This window comes from Camelina sativa, chromosome 20, assembly GCF_000633955.1.
Source record: "Camelina sativa cultivar DH55 chromosome 20, Cs, whole genome shotgun sequence".
Classification (NCBI taxonomy): domain Eukaryota; kingdom Viridiplantae; phylum Streptophyta; class Magnoliopsida; order Brassicales; family Brassicaceae; genus Camelina; species Camelina sativa.
This window is the reverse complement of record NC_025704.1, coordinates 782,359-785,139: the sequence shown is the minus strand read 5'-3', so window position 1 is coordinate 785,139 and position 2,781 is coordinate 782,359. Positions and strand designations below refer to the sequence as shown.

The 2,781-nt window shown below is 31.6% G+C and overlaps 1 protein-coding gene across 1 annotated transcript in view; it reads left to right on the top strand.

The window, feature by feature from the left end:
* LOC104768429 (protein SODIUM POTASSIUM ROOT DEFECTIVE 1) overlaps positions 1–445 on the top strand; it is a 2,546-nt gene extending 2,101 nt beyond the window's left edge. The window contains exon 4 of the mRNA XM_010492420.2: positions 29–445. Within this exon, the coding sequence (XP_010490722.1) occupies positions 29–35 (7 nt within the window). The 3' untranslated portion in view covers positions 36–445. The remainder of the gene's footprint in view (positions 1–28) is intronic.

The following is a 2,781-nucleotide window of genomic DNA, read 5'->3' as shown; positions in this document are numbered from 1 at the left end:
GGTCTCCTATTCGCTTGTGTCATCGAAGCCACTGAGAAGAACCTTCAGGATGAGACCAGCGGCGGTTCACAACGCACGATCTTCGGATTATTAGTCCCTCCATCAGGACCAAGCAGACGAACATCTTCTCCGGAGCCGCCGCCGCCACCACAGAAACCAACCACGGTTGGTGTAAAACCATGGTCACCATCACAACGTGTAGCCTTCGGAATGTTACCAAAATACGTTCCAATCCCACCATCAGGACCAAGCAAAGGAGAGACTCCTCCAACGCCACCAGGCCCACCACATAGATCTGTATAATAGTCAGTTTCATCTAACATATTCTTCTCACGTAGAAGAAGTAATCATGCTTTAATATGTCATCCGCTATCTTATCTATGTAATAAAAATTTGATCTGTGAATCTGATCGAACAATAAAAGTACCGTACCTAACAAATACTCAACTTCTTGATCGTGCATGTGTTTATTTCTTGTATTCATAACAATCATCAAACCTTAAATACGATAACTACTCAAAAGACAAAACTCGAAATCCAAACCCCAACATATCTAAGCAAAAAGCTCAAAGCTTGTTAGTGTTGAGCACATTAGCATCAAAATACTCTTTGTAAGGATGATTCTCAGGAACCAATCTCCTAAACTCTTCAAACACTACAAGAAAATAATTATATTAAAACGAAATATTTAGTCACAATAAAAAAAAATTTAGTCACAATATAAACATTGTTACGAATTTGTGATGATTTTTGAATGGTTGCAATACAATGGTCACAAATTTTTATTTGTAACAAAAACGTCACAAGAGTTGCAACGAATATATTAGTAACTATTTTGTCATCAATAATTACGACACAAAAAAGTAACAAAACTGTCTCAATTACAGACTAAAAAAACATCTTTAAATCGTCATAATTCGTGTTTAAAATAACGTTTTAATTATGTATCTTATTATTAAGAAACTATAGTCTCAAATGGTCACAAATGATAATTAAAAATTTGTCGCAAAAGTTTAACAAATACTCAAAATCATGATATTTTATGACTATCATAATGTCCAATCTTATCATTAGAAGTTAGTTTCAAATGGTCACAAGTTATTACTAAAAAATTCATTACATTATAAAAATTACAACTAAAAAATTAATCTCAAAACAATATTATTTTTTAAAATTTATAATCATACAAATTTTTTATAATCATAAACATTAGATATACATTATAAGCTATCTTTATTCTTACAAAGAAAATAAATCACAAATTCGACCAGATGCACATATTCGACCATAACTTTCATATTATAATTCCTATGGAATCGATCTCAGGCTCTCTGAAAAAGTAAGACTCAGATATTTCCAACGGTGGGTAGATCAGCTTCTGGTTCAATTTGTAGCCGTGGGAAACGATTTCACAAGATGACTGATGTTAATTTGCGGATCTGCGCAGAATAGGTTTGAGAAAACATGTATAACTTTTAATCTACAAAAAAAGTTACAAAATACTTTGGGGAAAACTTACATCTATGGATTGGGAAAATGCTCACCAAAATTCATCCATAAAAGAGTCTGTTTATCCCTTGTTTTCCACCATCTCCTAGGACATGTAAGATCTGTCCTTAATCTTAACTGTGGCTCCTTGTTTTCTTTCTCTCAAATGGTTTACTCTCTCTCTAGGTTTAGGAGGCACGAAATTATAAAGAATAAAACCCTAATCATCTCTTAAATAAGTCTTGTTAAATTAGGGTTAGACACTTGGCTTAATGGGCTTTGTATAAATGATATAACAATTTATACTATTTTATGACTAATGTTTATTCATTTTAATGTCACAAACTGTGACTTGTATATATGTTATAAGTTCATAACTAATTTGCAACAACATATTGGTCACAATGTAGTCATAAGAGTAACGATTAATATTATCGTAGCATATTCGTCATTAATTGTGACAAACTTTTGTTACTGTTTTTTTCCGTCATAATATAGTGACGAAAATACTATGAATTTGTGACAAATAAATTTAGTCATAATATCGTATTTACAGTGTCACAAATTTGTGTCGAAAATTTTTTGTCTCAAAAATACGTCTCAATAGAACTATTTTCTTGTAGTGAAACTGCTTCTCTGCTTCATCTTTCTTCTTCATCAATGTATAACTGACTGTGAATTAGAGATCATTTGTATCATTGATTTGTAAAAATACTCTGTTTTTTTGGTACGTCTGATCGTTTTTGTTATATGCAGGAGTGACGTCGTATAACATAGACTTCGCAGCAAAGAAGGTTACCGTGACGGGAGACGTAATGCCGTTGACTGTGTTGGCGAGTATTTCCAAAATTAAAAACGCACTGTTTTGGTCAGAGATTATTATTACTCAGAAGTAAATCCATTTTTTTTATTCCTCTGTTTTCTTTATATGTATGTTCTTATCTTTATTTTTTTGGAAGACAAACTTTGTGAAAATGTTACTCTTTTTGTGTTCATTTGTGTGTTGTTATGGCATTAGAATTTAAGGAAACAAAAAATTAGAATTGTGACAAGAGTTTAAAATGACTTGAATGTAGTTGCATTGAATTTGAATTGCTTCTATGGTATATATTGTACCGTGTCTACTCTGCTTGAATTTGGATCATTTTAGTCAACATATCTTTTGGTAAAGAACTCTATAGAATTAAATTATAACATATCAACTTCTTCTTAGTAAATGGTAAAGAAAAAAAGAAAAAATTATCAAATGGGCCATGAACATGAACATTATTTTTTCTTTCTAAATCTGCCATA